Source organism: Oncorhynchus kisutch, linkage group LG25 (assembly GCF_002021735.2).
Source record: "Oncorhynchus kisutch isolate 150728-3 linkage group LG25, Okis_V2, whole genome shotgun sequence".
NCBI classification, from domain to species: Eukaryota; Metazoa; Chordata; class Actinopteri; order Salmoniformes; family Salmonidae; genus Oncorhynchus; species Oncorhynchus kisutch.
The window spans coordinates 22861717-22883185 of NC_034198.2; the positions used below are offsets into that span (position 1 = coordinate 22861717).

The 21469-nt window shown below is 47.2% G+C and overlaps 1 protein-coding gene across 2 annotated transcripts in view; it reads right to left on the reverse strand.

The window, feature by feature from the left end:
- Positions 1-5150: 5150 nt before the first annotated feature.
- Positions 5151-21469, reverse strand: part of LOC109870358 (fatty acid synthase) — a 33258-nt gene continuing 16939 nt past the window's right edge. Inside the window, exons 13-43 of one of the 2 annotated variants that reach the window (XM_020460845.2) lie at positions 21244-21378; positions 20847-21050; positions 20445-20560; positions 19997-20172; positions 19544-19735; positions 19286-19366; positions 18570-18755; positions 18234-18413; positions 17925-18128; positions 17300-17616; positions 16808-17209; positions 16431-16595; positions 16232-16347; positions 15865-16019; positions 15351-15554; positions 15044-15194; positions 14380-14558; positions 14126-14245; positions 13877-13999; positions 13546-13769; positions 13040-13244; positions 12767-12918; positions 12447-12538; positions 11862-12256; positions 9951-10139; positions 9607-9834; positions 8518-8576; positions 8257-8409; positions 7766-7864; positions 7355-7606; positions 5151-7281 (exon numbers count right to left, since the gene is read on the reverse strand). In XM_020460845.2, the coding sequence (XP_020316434.1) occupies positions 7144-7281; positions 7355-7606; positions 7766-7864; positions 8257-8409; positions 8518-8576; positions 9607-9834; positions 9951-10139; positions 11862-12256; positions 12447-12538; positions 12767-12918; positions 13040-13244; positions 13546-13769; positions 13877-13999; positions 14126-14245; positions 14380-14558; positions 15044-15194; positions 15351-15554; positions 15865-16019; positions 16232-16347; positions 16431-16595; positions 16808-17209; positions 17300-17616; positions 17925-18128; positions 18234-18413; positions 18570-18755; positions 19286-19366; positions 19544-19735; positions 19997-20172; positions 20445-20560; positions 20847-21050; positions 21244-21378 (5592 nt within the window). In that variant the 3' untranslated portion in view covers positions 5151-7143. The remainder of the gene's footprint in view (positions 7282-7354; positions 7607-7765; positions 7865-8256; positions 8410-8517; positions 8577-9606; positions 9835-9950; positions 10140-11861; positions 12257-12446; positions 12539-12766; positions 12919-13039; positions 13245-13545; positions 13770-13876; positions 14000-14125; positions 14246-14379; positions 14559-15043; positions 15195-15350; positions 15555-15864; positions 16020-16231; positions 16348-16430; positions 16596-16807; positions 17210-17299; positions 17617-17924; positions 18129-18233; positions 18414-18569; positions 18756-19285; positions 19367-19543; positions 19736-19996; positions 20173-20444; positions 20561-20846; positions 21051-21243; positions 21379-21469) is intronic. The other variant, XM_020460846.2, reaches the window with a different exon arrangement.

Here is a 21469-nt window from a genome sequence, read left to right on the forward strand (position 1 = left end):
GGGTCTAGTTTTGTCTTATCTTGATTAATGTCCAGTCATATGGTCAAGTGCTGCAAAGAAAGACCTAGTTAAGCTGCAGCTGGCCCCGAACCAAGCGACACATCTTGCTCTTCATTGTAATCCGAGGGCTAATATTAATACTATGTATGTCAGTCTCTCTTAGCTAAAAGTTGAGGAAAGACTGATTGTGTCACTTCTTGTTTTTATAAGAAACAATGTGTTGGAAATTCCTAATTGTTTGCATAGTCAACTTACACACAGCACTGACACACACACGTACCCCACCAAACATGCCACCAGGGGTCATTCACAGTTACCAGGTCCAGAACAAATTCAAGGAAATGTACAGTATTATACAGAGTCATGAATGCATGGAACTCCCTTCCGTCTTATAATGCGCAAGTGAACAGTAAACCTGGTTTCATAAAACAATCAAAGCAACACCTCACCACACAAAGCCTCTCCCCCATGTGACCTACTTGTTGTGTGTATGTACTGACATGTATGTGTAACTGATATGTAAATTGTAAAGTCTTTTGTCTGTAATGTATTTTTCGTTATGTGTCGGACCCCAGTAAGACTAGCTGTCACCGTTGGCGTCGGCTAATGGGGATCCTAATAAATAAAATAAATAAAATCTAGTAAAAAGTCAATGATATTTCAGTCAGATGGCTAGCTAGCTAGTTCAAGGGCTCTGGCTACTGTTAGCCAGCTAGCTATAACTACCTGGCTAGAAGGATGAAGTTAAAAGCTAACGTTACAAGGAGCCTGACCTTAGCAGGAGCAGTTGAATGAAATTAGACTAACTATAATCTTAACAAAAGGTAACTTAAGTTCTCATAACAAAATAACGTTGCTTTACAGGGAGTAGTGAGACAGAGAGTGGTGATGCAGGCTGAAATGCAGGAGGCAAAGGAGCCAGAGAGGATGTAAGCAAAGAAAGGTTAGTAATACAGTGGTTCCCAAACTTGAGGTTAGGGACCCATGTGGGGTCCCCTAAAGTTTATATAGGGTCCCCTGAGAGAATCTTTAACCTTATCCAAATGAATAACTAGTTGAAGATCACCTTTGGTAATTCATCTCCATTCAGAGAATCACACCAATCTATGCACTTTCAAAACAAAGGAATGTTGATGTATAGGGGCGGTGTTCATGAGAGAATTGAGCATGTCTACCATCCAACAGCCTGCTCTGGTCCCACCCCAGACACACATCAGCTCATTGACCTGTGCTGAAGATCTCCAATGGAATAAGTGAGAGTAATTGATGCAAGAGAGAAAGGAAGCGAGACCAAGAAGGAAATAATAGAGGAAGAAAGAATGAAAGAGAGAAGGAAAGAAGATCGAGAAAGCAAGACCGGGAAAGAGGAAAAGTGAGAGAGAGATAGACTAGATATACAAGAGTGAGAGAGGTGCAGAGAGCAAAAGTGGCAGAGAGAGAAAGAGTGAAAGAGAAAGAGTGAGAGAGATGGAGTCTAGATATAGTGTGTTACAGTAGATTGGGACTAAAAAGACATGGATCTGTGACTGATCCTCTGTGAGACGAGCTCTGAAGCGGTAGTCTCATAATCATTCAGTATAACATCATTACCTTGTCCTAGGCCACCACGCATCCACCCAACACAGATAGCATCATAAAACCAATATATATCATTCATCATCGTTGAGGAAGACCAATCCTAATGTGCAGGTCTGTTGTAAACTCGTCCTTACTTCAACTCTGTGGCCGTGGATAGAAGAATTACCTTGCTCCTCTGCAAGACCTTTCTTCTGAAGCTGATAAATTATACATTTTTGTCTTATTCTGTCGCCTATGAGGATGTCTGGACCAGGTACTGAAATGAGGGATTATTAATGCACACGCTTCATGTTAAATTCCACCTGTCACAGGATAGGACAGTTCATTGACTTTATTTAAATTATGAACACCAACAGAGGCCAGTGAGGGCATATGCAGAATTCTCACTCACTCTGCATCGTAACAGTCTTTAAACATCCAAGGCTGTGGTCATTATCTGAGGAACAACGTGCTGCTCCACTATGAGTGTCCCAGCCCTAGGCCTGCGTCCCAAATTGCACCATATTCCCTACATAGTGCACTACATTTGACCAGGCCCTGGTCAAAAGTAGTGCAGTATGTCTGAGCGCTAGATCGCCCCCCGGTGGACTGAAAGGTCAATGCATCTCCAGTGTCAATGTCTTGTTCTTATATTATTCAATGAGTGTAGAAAACATTAGCAACACCTACTCTTCCCATGACATAGACTGACCAGGTGAATCCAGGTGAAAGCTTTGATCCCTTTGATGTCGTTTGTTAAATCTTCTTCAATCAGTCTAGATGAAAGGGGATAGTGTATGTGTGCCACAGAGGATGAATGGGCAAGACACAAACATGTAAGGGCATTTGAACAGGGTATTGTAGCCAACTAGATATAAGTGGGGCTGGGGGGGGGGGGGGGGGGGGGGGGGGGTGCAACTCACTATTAGAAAGGTGATCCTAATGTTTGTATAATAATAATAAGAATGTCATTTTTATCCAAAGCAACTAACAGTCTTGTGCATACACCTTATCACTCTCACTCACAGCACCTGTACTAAACCTCAAAGGAACACACACACCCTCTGCCGAAGCGTCCATACTAACTTCAGAAGCAGAGAAAGACCTATGACCTACTGAATTTGGCGTGACAGATGGTCATTATAGCTGGCTGCTGTGGGACTTTCTACTGGTACCTTCTATCTGACACAATATACACAAGCAGTTAGGAAAGCTAAGGCTAACTTTTTCAAGCAGACATTTGCATCCTGTATCACAAACTCAAAAAAGTTGTGGGACACTGTAAAGTCCATGGAAAATAAGAGCACCTCCTCCCAGCTGCCCACTGCACTGAGGCTAGGAAACACTGTCACCACCGATAAATCCACTATAATTGAGAATTCAATAAGCATTTTTCTACGGCTGGCCATGCTTTCCACCTGGCTACCCCTACCCCGGTCAACAGCACTTGCACTCCCACAGCAACTCCCCCATTTCTCCTTCACCCAAATCCAGATAGCTGATGATCTTAAAGAACTGCAAAACCTGGACCCCTACAAATCAGCCGGGCTAGACAATCTGGACCCTATCTTTTAAAAAATTAACTGCCGAAATTGTTGCAACCCCAATTACTTGCCTGTTCAACCTCTCTTTCGTATTGTCTGAGATTCCCAAAGATTGGAAAGCTGCCACGGTCATCACCCTCTTCAAAGGGGGAGACACTCTAGACCCAAATTGCTACAGACCTATATTTATCCTACCCTGCCTTTCTAAGGTCTTCGAAAGCCAAGTCAACAAACAGATGACCATCCATTTCGAATCCCACCGTACCTTCTCCGCTATGCAATCTGGTTTCAGAGCTGGTCATGGGTGCACCTCAGCCACGCTCAAGGTCCTAAACGATATCATAACCGCCATCAATAAGAGACATTACTGTGCAGCCGTATTCATCGACCTGGCCAAGGCTTTCGACTCTGTCAATCACCACATTCTTATTGGCAGACTCAACAGCCTTGGTTTCTCAAATGATTGCCTATCCTGGTTCACCAACTACTTCTCTGATAGAGTTCAGTGTGTCAAATAGGAGGGCCTGTTGTCCGGACCTCTGGCAGTCTCTATGGGGGTGCCACAGGGTTCAATTCTCGGGCCGACTCTCTTCTCTGTATACATCACTGACGTCGCTCTCGCTGCTGGTGATTCTCTGATCCACCTCTATGCAGACGACACCATTCTGTATACTTCTGGCCCTTCTTTGGACACTGTGTTAACAAACCTCCAGATGAGCTTCAATGCCATACAACACTCCTTCCGTGGCCTCCAACTGCTCTAAAATTCAAGTAAAATGAAATGCATTCTCTTCAACCGATCACTGCCCGCACCTGCCCGCCCGTCCAGCATCACTACTCTGAACGGTTCTGACTTAGAATATGTGGACAACTACAAATACCTGGGTGTCTGGCTAGACTGTAAACTCTCCTTCCAGACTCACATTAAGAATCTCCAATCCAAAATAAAATTTAGAATCGGCTTCCTATTTCACAACAAAGCATCCTTCACTCATGCTGCCAAACATACCCTCGTAAAACTGACCATCCTACCGATCCTCGACTTCGGCACTATCATCTATAAAATAGCCTCCAACACTCTACTCAACAAAATGGATGCAGTCTAATCACAGTGCCATCCGTTTTGTCACTAAAGCCCCAAAGAGCACCCACCACTGCGACCTGTATGCTCTCATTGGCTGGCCATCGCTTCATACTCATTGCCAAACCCACTGGCTCCAGGTCATCTACAAGTCTCTGCTAAATAAAGTCCCGCCTCATCTCAGCTCACTGGTCACCATAGCAGCACCCACCTGTAGCACCCGCTCCAGCAGGTATAGCTCACTGGTCACCCCCAAAGCAAATTCCTCCTTTGGCTGCCTTTCCTTCCAGTTCTCTGCTGCCAATGACTGGAACGAACTGCAAAAATCACTGAAGCTGGAGACCCAGATCTCCCTCACTAGCTTTAAGCACCAGCTGTCAGAGCAGCTCACAGATCACTGCACCTGTACATAGCCCATCTGTAAACAGCCCATCCAACTACCTCATCCCCATACTGTATTTATTTATCTTGCTCCTTTGCACCCCAGTATCTCTACTTGCACATCCATCTTCTGCACATACCATTCCAGTGTGTAATTGCTATATTGTAATTACTTCGCCACCGTGGCCTATTTATAGCCTTACCTCCCTTATCTTACCTCATTTGCACTCTGTATATAGATTTATTTTTTCCACTGTATGTTTACTGTATTTGTTAATTCCATGTGTAACTCTGTTGTATGTGTCAAACTGCTGTGCTTTATCTTGGCCAGGTCACAGTTGTAAATGAGAACTTGTTCTCAACTATCCTACCTGGTTAAATAAAAGGTTAAATAAAAAAATAAACAAGGAATGTATGGTCAGTTATACACAGGGATTAACATTAAGGTGTGAAAGGCCAGGAGTATTTTATGATTGCCTGAAGATTATGGTGAGTTGAATAAGCTAAGGAGACCACTTGCAGAGAACTCTCAGGACCTGTTGTAGTTGCCTCAATAAGTTTACATAGAAACCAGGCAGACACTGAGGCAGGATGTTAGTGATCGCTCTTTATTTGGACTAATACAATAAATACTGGGAAAAACAAACTTTAAAAAAAGGAGCACTGTCAATTCCCTCCTTTTTACTGCAGCCAATCACCATGCTCAAATTAAAGCCACCCGACTCTTCATAGACCTCATTAGTAGTCTCAGAGGTCAGTCTGTTGCATTCTGCGATTGGACCCCTGATCTTGAAGGACCTTCAGGGGTCAGCAAAGGTCATGGGAGTCAAAAACAGCTGAAGGTAGAAAGTTGCCTTGTAACCACAGATCTAGGATCAGATTATCCTGCCTACAGTCCAAATATGAACCATTGGGCAGACAGTAAAATATATGTTCCTGGACCAGTGGTTCGAGGTAAATTCTACCTACTCCTCAACAACAAGGCCGTTCTTCTGGTCAATGATTCCACACCCAACGGCACTTGCATTCCGACATGACATCACAAACAAAATGGAAGCTTGGACAAACTACTACTTTTTCAGCGAGACAGTGAATCGGATCGTATTCAGTGGGCACGAAATGGGAGAAAATGTTTCGGAACAGGAAGGTACGAGCTGAATTGATCCAATAAAGAATTTTAGTTTGCAAAGCCTTTTACTCCATTGTGCCCTCCTGAACACCATAGATTTCACATAACAGTATTTGGGTAGTGCCATACAAGTTTCATTGCTCGATTTCCTTTCAAACAAGTGCCAAAGCGTTTTGAAGCATTGTATGTGGACAGCAGTAATATTCAAAATATGTAAAACATTAGTCTTATGTAACAATATTTCAGGAACATTGAAGGAAATGAAAAACAAAGGTTAATTGTATGATTAGCAATCCATTGTAGCCAGTTACATAGAACAGCATCCATTTAAAACAGCAGCAATTTAAATTACTTTGTCAAAGAAGCCAAGATCATAGAAATGTGACCTGTAGATATCCAATCAGTCCTCTTAAAAGGTGTACTCACACAGGAAAGGCAACACACCCAGATCTAAACCCAGAAGAATACTGTTGTTTTCAAAAAGTATTTCAGTTCTTAAATGGAAAGACAGATACAGGGAGTCTTATTTCCAGTAAACAGCTGAATATTTAAAAAGTTAACTTGATCAAATATGGTGTCAGTCAGATACTTTTAGCCATTTTCCTGCGTGTTGCTACAGTAACCCCTTTAGTTCTCATTGGGAAGTTAATGCATTTCTCTGTGTGAACCTACCTTAAGATCAGTGTAACACTACAACAGTCACTGCAAACAACTTTGAAATCAACAATAATAGGGATCCGAACTTATGACCAATGCTGGTAAACAAACCCTTTATACAAAACAACTCCAAACAAAGACAACCATGTAACAATGGTTTCCTCCTAAGCCAATGTCACTTGGTAACAGGTACAGAGCTTGAACAGGTGTTAGACAGGTGAGACAGGAGGCTATGTACACGTGGAATAGTCTGCATCATTAGGGCACTGCTAGGGTTTGGCATAAGATAAAACATGCATGTGCATAGGTAGAGGGTCCGAGTCCACACAACACACCTTCATTACCAAGTTCACGAAACACCCTTTAGCAGACTGGTGGGTTGAGCAGTATCATAACACAACAGCTAGGTAGGTTATCTAGGGCTACAATCAGTTGGCAACACAGCCAGGCTCACATGCTAGGCTAGCTATAGGGTTGAGCCAGCACATTTCCAGTTGTAGCAGGATTGATTACCAGTAGAGTTGAGCATCTAACTTTATTCTAACATTCCAAACATGATAAAGAGACAAGATTAAAAAAAAAATACAAATAAAAGAGAGCGAGGACCTTATTGGTAGAGCACAAACATACAGCACGTTGTTTGTTCCCATGGGAACATACCCTATGGCAGCGAGCTACGAGCTTTGATAGGTTGGGGGTTGGGTCCATTATATGTATTGCCCAATGGGGTTTAGGTTTGGGGATAGGAGAACATGGTGCTATTGGGGGAGAGGGCTGGGAGGGGCGGGACTGGTCTAACCCTCCCGGGCACTGACGCGTGGCTCGGCCAATGAGCTATGGATGATGCTACTAATTGACTCCACCCCCTCGCCTTCTAGGAAGCTGCGGTGGTCTCCCTCGATGACGTGGACCGACACCTTACCATCACACACCTGAAGAGGAACAAAGCCTGTTATTATAGCAGTGTGTGCGTGTGCCTGTTCATGCGTGTTAGTGTATACCCACCTCGCTCAGTTTGTAGTCAGCCCCCAGGTTGTCTCCGTAGTCGCTGCTGGCCTTGGCGCGGAGCAGGGTGACGTTGCCGTGGTATTTGGCTGCCGGGACGTAACCGTCGGCAGCTTTGAGTTTGTAGTAGAAGGTAGCGGCAGCGAATCGCAGGGAGTCTTTACTGACGTTCTTATGGCTGGAGGTGATGAGGTCCACCGCCATGTTGACACGGGCCTTCAGATCAGACAGAGGGAGGAGGGTCTCCAACAACTAGACAGAGAGAGCGAGGAGAGGTAAAAGAGGCAGAACAAGACATGTGAGAATTATACATTGAACCAGACTCAAGTATAATGTTAGTTTAATATTATGCCATAGCCAGTGAGTACAGTATGAGTAGAGGCCATTATCTGCGGTTGTAAAGTGTTGTACCTTGTTGTACTCGATGCCAGTGAACTGCTGGATGAAAGCACACAGCGCTTCAGTCTCTGCCTCAGACTCTTTACCAGGGGTCAGCTTGGATTTGTAGCTCTGAAAGGCAAATAGAATACAAACATCAGGTTAACGCTACACATGACCCTATGGTTAGTTCTGAGTTTATACGTTGACGGACTCTTTTCAAGTAGAGTTCACTGTGAAGGAACTGAGTACGAGGATGTGTGTATGTGTCAGAGTACACAGCGTAACCTCATCTGTGTGTGGGTGTGTGTGTGTCAGTATGTACAGACACATGCGTATAACCGATGTGTGTGTGAGTATCAATATGCTTGCATAAGGTCTCACCTGTGTGTGTGTGTGTGTATCAATATGCTTGCATAAGGTCTCACCTGTGTGTGTGTGTGTGTATCAATATGCTTGCATAAGGTCTCACCTGTGTGTGTGTGTGTGTGTGTGAGTATCAATATGCTTGCATAAGGTCTCACCTGTGTGTAAGCGGCGACGTAGGAGTGGGATCCGTCGAAGAGGAAGAGGTAGTCTACGGTTCTACCCTGGGCCTGTAGCTGAGAACACATCTCAAACGCCACGCAGGCCCCAAAGGAGTAGCCGGCAATCCGGTACGGACCCTCCGATTGCACCTACACAAATAAAACATAAGCACAGACCGTTATTTATAAAATCACTGTAATTATCTATCATGTGTGTAAATATATAAATACTAATTAAGTTGTTAGTATCTTTTTTACCTGACGTATACACTCCACATAGTATGTAGCCAGAGACTGTATACTGTCCAAAGGAGCAGCTAGAAAGAGGGGGGGGGGCAATAGTTTGTCATTAAGATCAAGTTTACAACTTTAGAGAGAGAGACTCAGTATGATTGAGCGAGAGAGAGAGAGAGAGAGAGAGAGAGAGAGACTCAGTATGATTGAGCGAGAGAGAGAGAGAGAGAGAGAGAGACTCAGTATGATTGAGCGAGAGAGAGAGAGAGAGAGAGAGATTGACTCAGTATGATTGAGCGAGAGAGAGAGAGAGAGAGAGAGAGACTCAGTATGATTGAGCGAGAGAGAGAGAGAGACTCAGTATGATTGAGCGAGAGAGAGAGAGAGACTCAGTATGATTGAGCGAGAGAGAGAGAGAGAGAGAGAGAGACTCAGTATGATTGAGCGAGAGAGAGAGAGACTCAGTATGATTGAGCGAGAGAGAGAGAGAGAGACTCAGTATGATTGAGAGAGAGAGAGAGAGAGAGAGACTCAGTATGATTGAGCGAGAGAGAGAATCAGTATGATTGAGCGAGAGAGAGAGAGATTCAGTATGATTGAGCGAGAGAGAGAGAGACTCAGTATGATTGAGCGAGAGAGAGAGAGACTCAGTATGATTGAGCGAGAGAGAGAGAGAGAGACTCAGTATGATTGAGCGAGAGAGAGAGAGAGAGACTCAGTATGATTGAGCGAGAGAGAGAGAGAGACTCAGTATGATTGAGCGAGAGAGAGAGAGAGAGAGAGACTCAGTATGATTGCGAGAGAGAGAGACTCAGTATGATTGCGAGAGAGAGAATCAGTATGATTGCGAGAGAGAGAATCAGTATGATTGCGAGAGAGAGAGAGAATCAGTATGATTGAGAGAGAGAGAGAGAGAGAGAATCAGTATGATTGAGAGAGAGAGAGAGAGAGAGAGAGAATCAGTATGATTGAGAGAGAGAGAGAGAGAGAGAGAATCAGTATGATTGAGAGAGAGAGAGAGAGAGAGAATCAGTATGATTGAGAGAGAGAGAGAGAGAGAATCAGTATGATTGCGAGAGAGAGAGGAGGGAGTTTGTTCCTGTGTGTGTGTACCTTTAGTGCACTGCAGGCCGTAGCAGGGCACACTGAGCTTGGCGGTGAGTGTGTGGAAGGCAGCGATGGAGCCCTCTATAGGGTGTACCAGGAACAGCGGGCGCTCAGCACTCTGCACCTCGTTGAGACGTGAGACCGTGGGACCGTCTGGGTTGACCAGCATCAAACTGAGGTCTGACTCCAACAGAGAACGCACACCTCCCTTCTTCACTGGAGACTGACAGGACTCTGGAGAGACGGAGGGAGGGAGAGAGAGAGAGAGAGGAGAGAAAAAAAGTACACGTAAGTCCATGACACACATACGCTTCCTAACTATACAAAGTCATTATTGCACACACACACACCTGCTGTTCCCGCCGGTTGGCTGGACAGCTCTCGGAGCTTGTTGATGGTGAGCTGTCGGATCTCCCTCATTGCCATGACGATGTCATAATCGCGCTCCAGTGTCTGACGCACCTCCACGCCCATCAGAGAGTCCAGACCCAGATCAGCCAATGAGGCGTCAGCATTTAGGCTGCTGACATCACGCACACCTGAAAAAGTTGGAGGGGACAGGGGAGAAATAACCAGGGAGTTACACATGGAATAAAAACACCCAAACCAGCTTCAAATCTATTGATATAAACACAACAGCAGCCCACCCATCAGCTGTGATGGGGCAACTTCAGGAAGAATCTAGATCTGGTTACATGGTGGTGTACAGGTAATGAGTGACATCTCTTCCTCTAGTCCTATCCAGTATGTGAGCCACAGCCTCCACTAGAGGGATATACTAGAAAGCAGGATCTATGAGTTGGCCAGCTACCTTGGATAAACAAGCAGAAAAAAAACTACTTATTTTCTGGTTCATCAAGAAAGCTAAACTGACATACAAATGTGTTTTTGTTGTTCAGTCAATTAGATCATGCTCATTAAGCTCATCAAGGTTAGCTGGCGTACTCCTTGATCCTGCTTTCTAGTACACCCCTCAGGTCTCTGTCTGGGGTTTGTTATAGGGAGGTGTATGGGTGATCTACCCAGTATATGAGCGACAGCCTCCACCAGGTCTCTGTCTGGGGTTTGTTATAGGGTTAGTTGTATGGAGGTGTATGGGTGATCTACCCAGTATATGAGCGACAGCCTCCACCAGGTCTCTGTCTGGGGTTTGTTATAGGGTTAGTTGTATGGAGGTGTATGGGTGATCTACCCAGTATATGAGCGACAGCCTCCACCAGGTCTCTGTCTGGGGTTTGTTATAGGGTTAGTTGTATGGAGGTGTATGGGTGATCTACCCAGTATATGAGCGACAGCCTCCACCAGGTCTCTGTCTGGGGTTTGTTATAGGGTTAGTTGTATGGAGGTGTATGGGTGATCTACCCAGTATATGAGCGACAGCCTCCACCAGGTCTCTGTCTGGGGTTTGTTATAGGGTTAGTTGTATGGAGGTGTATGGGTGATCTATCCAGTATATGAGCGACAGCCTCCACCAGGTCTCTGTCTGGGGTTTGTTATAGGGTTGTATGGAGGTGTATGGGTGATCTACCCAGTATATGAGCGACAGCCTCCACCAGGTCTCTGTCTGGGGTTTGTTATAGGGTTAGTTGTATGGAGGTGTATGGGTGATCTACCCAGTATATGAGCGACAGCCTCCACCAGGTCTCTGTCTGGGGTTTGTTATAGGGTTGTATGGAGGTGTATGGGTGATCTACCCAGTATATGAGCGACAGCCTCCACCAGGTCTCTGTCTGGGGTTTGTTATAGGGTTGTATGGAGGTGTATGGGTGATCTACCCAGTATATGAGCGACAGCCTCCACCAGGTCTCTGTCTGGGGTTTGTTATAGGGTTGTATGGAGGTGTATGGGTGATCTACCCAGTATATGAGCGACAGCCTCCACCAGGTCTCTGTCTGGGGTTTGTTATAGGGTTGTATGGAGGTGTATGGGTGATCTACCCAGTATATGAGCGACAGCCTCCACCAGGTCTCTGTCTGGGGTTTGTTATAGGGTTAGTTGTATGGAGGTGTATGGGTGATCTACCCAGTATATGAGCGACAGCTTCCACCAGGTCTCTGTCTGGGGTTTGTTATAGGGAGGTGTATGGGTGATCTACCCAGTATATGAGCGACAGCCTCCACCAGGTCTCTGTCTGGGGTTTGTTATAGGGTTGTATGGAGGTGTATGGGTGATCTACCCAGTATATGAGCGACAGCCTCCACCAGGTCTCTGTCTGGGGTTTGTTATAGGGTTAGTTGTATGGAGGTGTATGGGTGATCTACCCAGTATATGAGCGACAGCCTCCACCAGGTCTCTCTGTCCTGTTCCTTCGCTCTTCACCACGCTCCTCTCTGCCAGCACGAAGCTCGACATCACCGGACGCCGCTCGCACAGGAAGCGGTCCAGCACCTCCAGACAGGAAGTGATGCGCTGCGGGAGAGTCCCGCCCACCACCACGTCGTTGCCGCCCATGGTCTCCAGGACAACGCCCACGTCGCCGATGGCGCCCCACTGGACGGCCAATCCGGGCAGGCCGTCGTGGCATCGCTGCTCGCACACGCGCTCCATGGCGGAATTGGCGTAACCGTAGTTACTCTGGCCGGCGTTGCCGCGGCCGCAGCTCACAGAGGAGAAGGCTACAAAGTAGCTGAGGTCTGGACACAGCCTTCTGGTCACCCTGAGAAAGAGGGAGAGAGGAAGGAAAACCTTTGATTACCTTTGACTGTTTTTGGATTTTCTGTTCCTCCAAAACATTGGATATTGACAGATCCTTATAATGGAAAGACTGGTAAATCTCAGCAGAAGTACAGAAGCACCAGGAGGAGTGATCTCTAAGCTAACTGCTATGCATGTGTGTATCGTCTTACCTGTCCAGGTGGAGGGTTCCGTTGTATTTGGGTTTGTTGACATCCAGGAACAGCTGAGGAGTCAGATTCTCCAACATGCCATCCTTCAACACCTGGTACACATAGACAGGAGAAAAAGACAGGTGAGAGAGCAAGAGAGGTGGGAGGCACAGGTGTGAGAGAGGTAGGTAGGTGAGAGAGAGTGGTAGGTAGGTGAGAAAGAGAGGTAGGTAGGTGAGCGAGCGGGTGAGTGAGGTAGGTAGGTGAGAGAGAGGTATTGGAGTTGAGAGAGGGACAGGTGAAAACAAAAAGCAACAGTGTACAGGTGGGGGGGGCGTTACCATGGCGAGGTGGAAGACTCCTCCCACAGGCCCCAGCCTGCAGGCCTCGTTGATGAGTCGCTCCGCCCCCTCCAGGGTGCTGACATCACTGGTGGATACCAGCACCTGCACACCCATCCCCTGCCACTCACGCACGCGCTTCGCCTGGTAACCTAGCAACGTGAACCGACATTAAAAGTGACTGGACTATCACAAACAACAAGTGTGCAGCTAATGTAACACCAATGGCTTTGCTGGTGTGCTACAATAAAGTTCTGAGTTCTTATCGCTTACCGTTGCGGATGCCCGATCTGGAGGTGAGCACCAGTTTGCGGGCGCCTCGCTCCGTCAGCCAATGAGCGAGCTCCAAGCCGAAGCCGCCCAGTCCCCCGGTGATGATGTAAGAGTGGGAAGCAGGGCAGAAGGTACGGCAGATGGCGGGGAGGGAGAGGGGCGAGCCCACCGCCTGAGTACCACCACCCTTCTCCTCTGAACGCACCTAGAGACACACATTTACCTTTGAGTAATTTAGCAGACAATTAGAGGTTAAGTGCCTTGCCTAGATTTTTCAACCAGCAAGCTTTCGGTTACTTGCCCAAAGCTCTTAACCTCTAGGGTATCTGCCACCACGTCAGACCCAACACACACCAAGTGGATTGGAATAAACCGTCATGTATCAAGAGTACAATAAGTGGTAATAACAGTGTTATAATAGATGGACCGGTCTAAAAGAGAGTTGAGGAGATAGTAAAAGAAAGCGTGAATGAATATGGAAGAGGGGGAGTTGTTGAGTAAGTGACCTGCAGCAGGACTTTGCCGATGTGTTTTCCCTGGGCCATGTATCTGAAGGCCTCCTCCACCTGGTCTCTTTCAAACACCGTAGTCCTCAGTGGCTTGACGACACCTCCCACAATGCCCCCCTTCAGCAGCTGGGACACCTCCTCCCACTCCCTGTTCCCCTCCTCAAACAGGGCGTCCAATAGGATCCCATGGAACGCCACGTTCTTCAGGAAGAGAGCCATACCTGAGGGAAACAGGGACTCATGTCAGACATTAGAACAGCTGCAGTGGCACAGTGAGTCAGACACAAAATGGCTGCCATGGAGAGCAGTTGCAGTGCGGTGTACTGACCCAGAGGGGAGTTGTTGGACAGGTCATATTTGCCGATCTCCAGGAAGCGTCCGTGTCGAGCCAGACAGCGAAGACTGGCCTGCAGCTTCTCTTCAGCCAGGGAGTTCAACACCATATCCACTCCTACAGACAGGATACACAAGAACATGTGAGTGAGTGAGTGGCGTATCATGTTGTATAGTTGGCATGTTTTGTGTGTTTGATGTGAGGCAAGTTTGAATAGGAGCTGATGTTTAAAGCGTGTCTGACCTTTTCCCTGTGTGTGTAGCAGGACGTGCTGTTCGAAGGTGGCGTCTCTAGAGTTGGCAAAGGACTCCGAGGTGAGCTGGGGGAAACGCTCCTGTAGGTAGGCACGCTTCTCTGCTGAACCTGAGACAAAGAACACAAAAACACAGGTTACAGAAAGACATCTACGGCTAAATGCACTGACAATTCTGACATTAACAGGCCGAGTGTGTGTGTGTGTGTGTGTGTGTGTGTACCTACAGGTCTCTGGTACTCACCAACAGTAGTGAAGACCCTACAGCGCTGGCTGAGTGCAATGGAGATGGCAGCCTGGCCGACGCCCCCTGACCCTGAGTGGATGAGAACACTCTCCCCTGGGCGGAGCCTGCCTCGGACCACCAGGGAATAGTAGGCTGTGGCGTAGACCACCGGCACAGACGCTGCCTGCTCCAGGGTCCTAGAGAGCGAGAACATAAGTTACTTACAACAATAACTTAGTCATAAAGCTAAACATCAACAAAAAGAGGAATACGACAAAGCGGGATCTAATTTACAGAAATAACTTCACCTTTTCTCTCTCCGAAGTATACACTTGAAATGGGCATGGTCTAATCGACAACAACCAAACACACATAAATATGTTTAGCTTTAATAGTTATTTCTGGTTGTTTATAAAAGTTAGCCGGATAACTCATTGATGCTGGTTTGTAGTATGCCCCTCAGTCTGTTAGTCAAGATCCCAAAACAGTGTCTCCCTACGAGGTCGTTTTTGGCTCTGGGCCTGTATTCACAAAGTATTGGAATGCTGATCTAGGATCAGTTCCCCCCTTTTATTCATTATTATTTTGAAAGGCAAAACTGATCGTAGGCAAGCACTTTTACTCAAATGCACTACATAATGTAGGGAATAGGGTGTGATTTGGCGTAGGCGCATTGTTTTACCAGCCATCTGGGATGTCCCAGAGGAAGCGTGTGTCAGCGTCAACGCAGGTGGCCAGGCCTTTAGCAGGCAGCAGCCCCATCACACGCCGACCGCTGGGGTCACGACCCGAGAACTCCATACCCAACATGCACTGCTGTAGGGCCAGGTCACCTACAGAGGGAAATCAGATGTGTGTGTAAAAGACAGAGTGTTCATTACTGGTATAGCTTCAGAGGCAGTTTCCTAGAGGACATGTCTGTGTGTGTGTGTGTGTGTGTGTGTGTGTGTGTGTGTGTGTGTGTGTGTGTGTGTGTGTGTGTTCCTTACCTGGGATGGCGTCCGGTGGCAGTTTCCCGGTGGCCAGCATGATGTCTCTGAAGTTGAGGGAGCTGTAGTAGACGCGACACAGCTGCACATGCGGGCTGCTCGCCACAAAATGGCGGAGGGGCGAGGCGATCCACCGCAGAGAGGAGAGGTCACCACGGGTCAACACGTTAACGTAAGCCTGCTCTGTCAACTCCTCACTCAGATCTGAGGAGAGAATGAGAAAGAGGTATTAAACTTTGCAGCATGATCAACAGAAGATTTGGAATCCATTATTGTCCAAGATGAACGTTTTAAATCAGCATATTCCTGAGCCTAGGGCTAGTCTGTGACTATCAGAAAATGTTGTGTTTATCATTAGGGAAGCACTTTCTTTTCACTGCAATTTTATCATCAAGCTCCTATGCAATGACTGAATGTGTGAAAGTTCTCTCAAGATATCTCATTGGGTTTAACTTTTGAGATCTTGCTAAAGCAAGAACAAGAGAGAGGGGAGATGGTGGTCTGGTTGTCGTACCCTGAGAGATGAGCTGGTGTCTGAACACTCCCCAGTGTCCATCCCTGAACACGTTCATACACAGGTCTCCCTCCAGCACAGACCGCATGGAATTATGGGCAGGCTGCAGGGTGGGCACCGCAGAAGACTCACACAGATTGGATACAAATGCACACCTGGAGAGAGAGAATAGAGATGAGGAGAGAGAAGTACAGCATTAGTCTGACTCACTGTATGATTCACAGCCTACCCGAGAGCAAGATGGAGTGATTACCTTTATAATATATACATCTGTGCTTTTAAAACTGCCAATACCAATCCAATCCTTTCAGATCAAGTGTCAAGGGGAAGAGCCAAGGTTTTTTGTCAGACCAGGCTTTAGTCTCACCGTATGCGGCTGCCTCCGGGCTCCTGGCGTAGACAGTTGACCATGCCCACCACCCCAGAGTGACCCTGGGTAGCAGTCAGCCAGACCGGAGAGTCTGAGGGCTCAGCCAATGTTGTCTGGGGGGGGAAGAGAGTGCTGTAAGGGCTTATAAGCACTTATTAAGGAGTTATTAACACAGAGACATAGACATTTCCCTCACCTTGAGTGTTTCCACCCACTGGTAGTCCATGCTGTCCACAGGCAGGAAGATGGGCAGTTTGCTGGGTAACCGACGGCGACACAGGAATAAGGCAGAGCCATAAAATGACTTCCTGACAGCCACCAAGTTGAGAGACGCATCAGAGAAGGCTTTCTCCCACTCAGTCTAGAGAAGAGAACAATGACAGTATTAGACATCATAGGTAATAAAATGTTGTCATAAATGAGACTATATGTATGGCCAGTTTATGTATCCTCACTCACTAAACACTGACTGAAGCTAATAGTGTAATGTGTGGCCCTGCTTTAATATCTGAAGGGAGGCTGGGGGGCTAAGGATTCATCTGGGTATCAGTTTTCTACTGCAGTGTAACTGACCTGGGAGAGCAGTCTCTGCTGGTTGTTCTGACTGTCCTTGGAGGTGAGGAATGCCACCATCTCCCCCAGCGTCTCTCCCTTCAGCAGGGTGTGGAGCATCACAAAGCCCCCCTCCTTGGCCCCCGAGGCCAGGTTCCCCACCACCACCTCAGCCCCGGCCCCCAGGGGACCCCAGGCGTGGTTACACACCACCAGGTCGGCCCCACCGACCGCACCCCCGGGCACAGGGCCCTGCTGGGGGTCCCACTGGGCTGAGGTGACCCCCATGGCATCCAGGGTGGTCTGGTGGGGGGTCAGGAGGTCGAGGGTAACGGCAGTTGCGACGTAGTCGAGGCGGAGCATGGGCTGGATGTTAAGGAGGGGCACGGCACGGGAGAAGAGATGGCCGTCGTTGGAGAGGGCCTGAGGTGGGGCGAGACAGAGCAGGGGTTAGAGAGGAGGGCGTGAGAGCGAGCGCTCATGACCTCTGCTGTATCACATCTTTGTTCTCACCTCCAGGACTTTGATCTTCCCGGGGGTAGTGTTCTCCAGGGCTGTGTCCAAACAGTGTCTGAGGGCTGGGCCATCCAGTAGACCATGTAGCAGGGGGTCCTGGAGGAGACAACCCCTCTCCTTCTCAACAGTCTGCTCCAGCTCTGACCGCAGGTTACCGTTCAGCTCTAGACCACAAAGCAGGGACAGCAGCCGCAGCAAGCCAGGTTCAGCGGACTCAGGGCTGGGGACAGCAGGGCCAGACACCCCCCCTAGACCAGGAATGGAGAGCTTAACGCCCTGAGGAGCCAGCTTCTTCTGCAGCTTGTGGATCAGACCTGGAGAGATGCATGAACCAAGGGTCAGACAGAGGGTAATCAATTTAGTACTATGGCCTTTTTAGACTAACAAAAAGTCAAGTAATATCTGCCTTCTTTGACATCAGATTTGCAATTTCTCTGTTTACATAGTCTCACGATGTAAGGACAGTCATTCATTTTTTTTTGTGTATGTGTTGTAGAAAGAGAGAATACAAATAGATTGCTACCTATTATAAAAAAAATGTTAACTGTGATTTTAAACATTGAATCTGAAAGCAAAATGACTTCCCACTGTTTGGATGATAAAGGTAGCCATGAACTCTAACCTTTGCAGTTCTTGAGCTGGTTTCCCAACTTCTCATTGGCTGACAGGCATTCTGTCTCTAGGTAGGGCACAAACAAAAACTCCTCCAGGGTGGGCGGGCTCTGTTGCTGTTGGCGACGCGGTGCCACCGTGGCATGGAGACCACAGATTTGCACTCCGCCCGCAACAATGTTGTCAAGGCAACGGTTGACGTGGACGGCCACGGCTAGGTGATGGAGAGAAGATAGAAAAACAGTATTAAAAATTTAAACGGCATCCTTAAGTGAGTCAAGTGTTTGTGGTGGGCCGTGTACAAGTTTTATTTCAATACCTTTCTTAGCCTCTCCGTATTCAGTGACCCTCTCCTGCTGGACGGTGGGGTCGACACACACAGAGCGGATCCTCGTTGGCAGGCGAAGGCTGCGTCCTGATAGGCCAACCACGATCATCTGCAGCATGGTGTCCAGGAAGGTCACCCAGTTACCGGTCCACTGCAGCTTCCCACTGTCACCTAGTCAGAGTCAAGGATAGAGCAGAGGGAAACCAGTCAACCAATAACATAACATACATACATAACATACAACTAGCCACCTTAGCCTACTTAATACTGGGAAGCAACTATTTCATAAAGAGGTTCACAATGGTTTAACTTTTTCCTCACACACACCTGCATTGTTGGACTCCAGGATGCCCTGGAAAGTCTTGCCGTAGTCATAACCACGGAGACGGAGCTCCTTGTAGATGTCATGGGCAGTCAGGCGCAATTTGGGGTCACCATCGTCCCCGGTGACAGGCTTACCAATCTCCGAGTGGAATGAGTCCAGAGCAGCATCCTCCAGAATGCTCACCTTGCCTGCACAGACAGAGAGAAGTATGGTGACTGAGGACTGACTGAGGAGGACCAAGGAGAAAGCATGTAGAGTTTATACTCTCTATTACTATGTCATAAACCTTGAATGGTTGTATACACTAGTTGCTATTTAAGCAATAAGGCAACTCAGGGGTTTGTGGCATATTGCCAATATACCACGGCTAAGGGCTGTTCTGAAGTACGACGCAACGCAGAGTGCCTGGACACAGCCCTTAGCCGTGGTATATTGGCAATATACCACAAACCCGAGGTGCCTTATTGCTATTATAAACTGGTTACCAATGTTAGAGCAGTAAGAGAAAACAAAAGTCATACCCATGGTCATACTCTGATATACCCCGGCTGTCAGCCAATCAGCATTCAGGGCTCTAACCACCCAGTTTATAATATGTAACAGATTGAATGAGTCGATATACACTAGCTACTACCATGTAACAGAGCACATAGAAACCATCCTTTACATATCAAACATTTATCTTGGATGCTTATAGGAGAGTATGAAGTATGCGTACCACTGACAGCCAGGTTGCCATTCTCGGAGACCTCAAATCGACTGGTGGCGGGCATGAGACGCACCTCCAACTGGACTGAACCTGACAGCGAGAAGAGGGGAAGGAGTAAGAGAGAAAAGGGAGCGAGACAAAGCACATTGAAGAAAGGTCATAAATGAACCACAGTAAAAGATTGACAACCCAAATAGACACCCTTGATGCGACAGACAACCAATGATCAAACTCCTCCCCTCCCTTCACCGTCCGTCCCTCCCTCACCGGTCTTGGGTAAGATGGTGGCCCTGTGGATGGTGACGTCCTCGAAGGTGACAGGGGTGGTTTCCATGACAACGCCAAGGCTCCTCATCAGGGTCCTCCAGGCCAGTACCAGATAACCAGTCGCTGGGTACAGGACACGCCCGTCGATGCAGTGGCCAATCATATAGTAGTCTGGAGACTCTGGGTTCATGTCTGCGGGGAAAGGAGATCAACTATGTTATTGTCTGTGTATATACTGTATCGGTGTGCAAAGCTGTCACCACATTGAAGAATCTCAAATATAAAAGATATTTTGTTTTGTTTAACACTTTTTGGGTTACTACTTGATTCCATGTGTTATTTCATAGTTTTGATGTCTTCACTATTATTCTACAATGTGGAAAATAGTAAAAAGAAAAACCCTTGAATGAGTAGGTGTGTCCAAACTTTTGACTGGCACTGTATGTCTCTCACCAATGTTATAGATGGTAGCTGAGGTGGACCCTCCAGAACCAGCAGGGAAGTCCTCAGCCTTGGGGACGTCCCAGGTCTGGGTGTGGTCCCACTGCACCAGGGGGGAGATCAGAGGGGTTCCCACGGGCACCGGGTACTCCACACATGGGTACAGCTGCTTATTGTCCACGTTGATCCTGGACACATAGGAGAGATGCTTGGTATTGAGACATCTGACCCAAATATAGCTTTTTGACATGCATGTTTTAGTTTGTACTAGGGGCTGACAGAGTTTATAAGAGTACAAGAATGGCAAAGTAAGGTGTGAAGGACATCTTGCAGCATTGGGAAAATAATATGCACAACACCAGTTAAAGCTATGTGTTTAAGCTACAGTAGGTTGAGAATAGAATCAGTTGAATAATGATGACATCATCAGAGGCGTGGCGTGTCAGCAGCAGGTACTGACCCGTTCATGTAGACCTTGCCAATGTGAGACAGGAAGAACTCCAGGTTGTTGGCATGGCCTCTCCTCATCAGGGGCAGGATGGAACACGTGGGCTTCAGGCTGCGCTTCAGGATCGCCTGCGGGGGGAGACAGTGCAAGGTTTCACACAGTAATGATGATAAGTATGCTGCATTTTTGTCAGAGGTTGGTGTGTGTGTGTGTGTGTGTGTGTGTGTTTCTTGGGGCTCCCGAGTGGCGCAGCGGTCTCTTAAATAAGAATTTGTTCTTAACCGACTTGCCTAGTTAAATAAAGGTAAAAACAATTCTATAGCCTGTGTGAGCAGTGTGTGTGGTGCGGTCTTGAACCTCAGTCTTATCAGGCCATCCTGTTTGTGTGTGTTTCCACATTCTGTGTATACTAACCTGCAGCAGTGCATGTGGTGCTATCTCCACAACCACAGCGTTATCAGGCACCAGGCTCAGGCCCTCCTGGAAGAGGACAGGGCTGACCAGGTTATTACAATGGTAATCTGCTGAGGAGTACAGAGCCAGAGGGCTGTCCCAGTCCTTCTGGGGGATAGATGTACTGATCCACCTGGCAGACCTCTGCTTAGGCTCCTTGATCACCTACAAAGAGAATGGAGATGGGGATTCAGTATATTTGGCAGCAGATGACTTGAAATTCTATTCCCAGGCAGGTGGAAAGCAGTCTGTTTTTTCAATCCATGCATTTAGTTTCAATTCCTTTCCTGAATTTTTGTTAAAAAAAATTAAGTGTTAGGTTTTGGACTGAGCCACACAGTCATAAACGTCATCTTACCCTCTTGAGAGCAGCCAGCAGGGCGGGAGCGATGGAGGCCATGTAGTAAGAATGGAAGGCTACACCAGCACTACGAACCTCCTTGGCAAACACACCACTCTCTTTCAGCTCTGATACAAACTTACTCACTGCCTCCTGCATACAGAAAACAAGTGCACCGTGTCAGGCTTTTACAGGACAAAATGTAGCTTAGACAGAATTGGTCTCAATAGTATAGTATTAAAAA